The sequence below is a fragment of the Geospiza fortis genome, unplaced genomic scaffold (genome assembly GCF_000277835.1).
Source record: "Geospiza fortis unplaced genomic scaffold, GeoFor_1.0 scaffold1695, whole genome shotgun sequence".
NCBI classification, from domain to species: Eukaryota; Metazoa; Chordata; class Aves; order Passeriformes; family Thraupidae; genus Geospiza; species Geospiza fortis.
In genome coordinates, this window is record NW_005054743.1 from 28,851 (window position 1) to 30,288 (window position 1,438).

Genomic DNA, 1,438 nt, shown 5'->3' on the forward strand with positions numbered 1-1,438 from the left:
GGAAAAAGGGGGCGTGGTCAAGGATCGGGGCCAGCGCCGGGCTGGGGGTGTCCCCGGACCCCCAAAATCTCATTTTCTGATATAATAAGGCAAAACAGGGTATCCATCCTCCTTCAAATCCCGTTTTCTAGTGTAATAATGGAATACAGAGTGGTCAGTCCTGTTTTCTGGCATGTTAAGGCAATACAAGGGGTGCAGCACCCCAAAATCCCGTGTTTTGCCATCATAATGGAAGACAGGAGGTACAGCCCCCCCCAGATCCTGTTTTCTGGCATAATAAGAGCAAGCAGCAGGCATGCCCCTCCCAGAATCCCATTTTCTGGCATTTTAAATTAAGATAGTGAGGCCAGCCTCTCAAAATCCCATTTTCTAGTGTAATAATGGAAAACAAGGAGCAATCCGTACAAAATCCCATTTTCTGACATATTTTAGCAAGATGAGGGTGTCCAGCCCTTCAGAATGTGTTTTCTGGCATATTAAAGTAAAACAAGAGTTGCAACTCCCCAAAATCCTGTTTTTTAGCATATTAAGGGAACGGCAGGAGAAGCTCCTTGGGCTAAAGGGTTCCAGCTGAAGGATGAGAGGGGTCTCGGGGGTCTCCAGGTGACAGGTGGGGGTGGCCATGGCATGCTCCAGGTGACAGTGCTGTGTGTCCCCCCCAGGAGGAGGTGAAGGTGAAGATGAAGGAGCTGAACGAGCACATCGTGTGTTTCCTGTGTGCCGGGTACTTCATCGACGCCACCACCATCACCGAGTGCCTGCACACCTGTGAGTGTCCCCACCCGCCTGGGGGGCTTGGGGGGCCTCTGGGGGGGCAGTCCCAGCCCTCCCACACCTGTCCTTGTCCCCAGTCTGCAAGAGCTGCATCGTGAAGTACCTGCAGACCAGCAAGTACTGCCCCATGTGCAACACCAAGATCCACGAGACGCAGCCACTGCTCAACCTCAAACTGGACAGGGTCATGCAGGACATCGTCTACAAGCTGGTGCCCGGCCTGCAGCACAGTAAGGGGACACAGGGGACACGGGGGGGCTCAGGGGACATGGCCTGCAGCACAGTATGAGGGACACAGGGGGGCTCAGGGGACATGGCCTGCAGCACAGTATGGGGGACATGGGGACAGGAATGGGGTATGGACAGGGAGATGGGGACGTGGTGGGAGGGAGGGAGGACAGCCAGGGACTGCTCTCAGGGCCAGCTGGGCCCAGGTGTGTCCCTGAGCCACTTGTCCCCTGCAGGTGAGGAGAAGCGGATCCGGGAGTTCTACCAGTCCCGAGGCCTCGACCGGGTGACGCAGCCCAGCGGTGACGGTGGGACTGGGGGGCACAGGGGGGTACAGGGGGCAGCCAGCCGCGGTGCTGGGGGCTGTCAGGGACACAGGGGGCTGACGGTGCCACCTGTGTCCCCAGACACCGTGGGGGGGGGACCCACTGGGGGC

The 1,438-nt window shown here is 57.7% G+C and overlaps 1 protein-coding gene across 1 annotated transcript in view; it reads left to right on the forward strand.

Moving 5' to 3' along the window:
• The first annotated feature begins 663 nt into the window (after positions 1 to 663).
• The window catches only part of PCGF1 (polycomb group ring finger 1), a 2,405-nt gene continuing 1,630 nt past the window's right edge, over positions 664 to 1,438 (forward strand). The window contains exons 1-3 of the mRNA XM_031065361.1: positions 664 to 768; positions 852 to 1,004; positions 1,239 to 1,310. Coding sequence (XP_030921221.1) covers positions 681 to 768; positions 852 to 1,004; positions 1,239 to 1,310 — 313 coding nt within the window. The 5' untranslated portion in view covers positions 664 to 680. The remainder of the gene's footprint in view (positions 769 to 851; positions 1,005 to 1,238; positions 1,311 to 1,438) is intronic.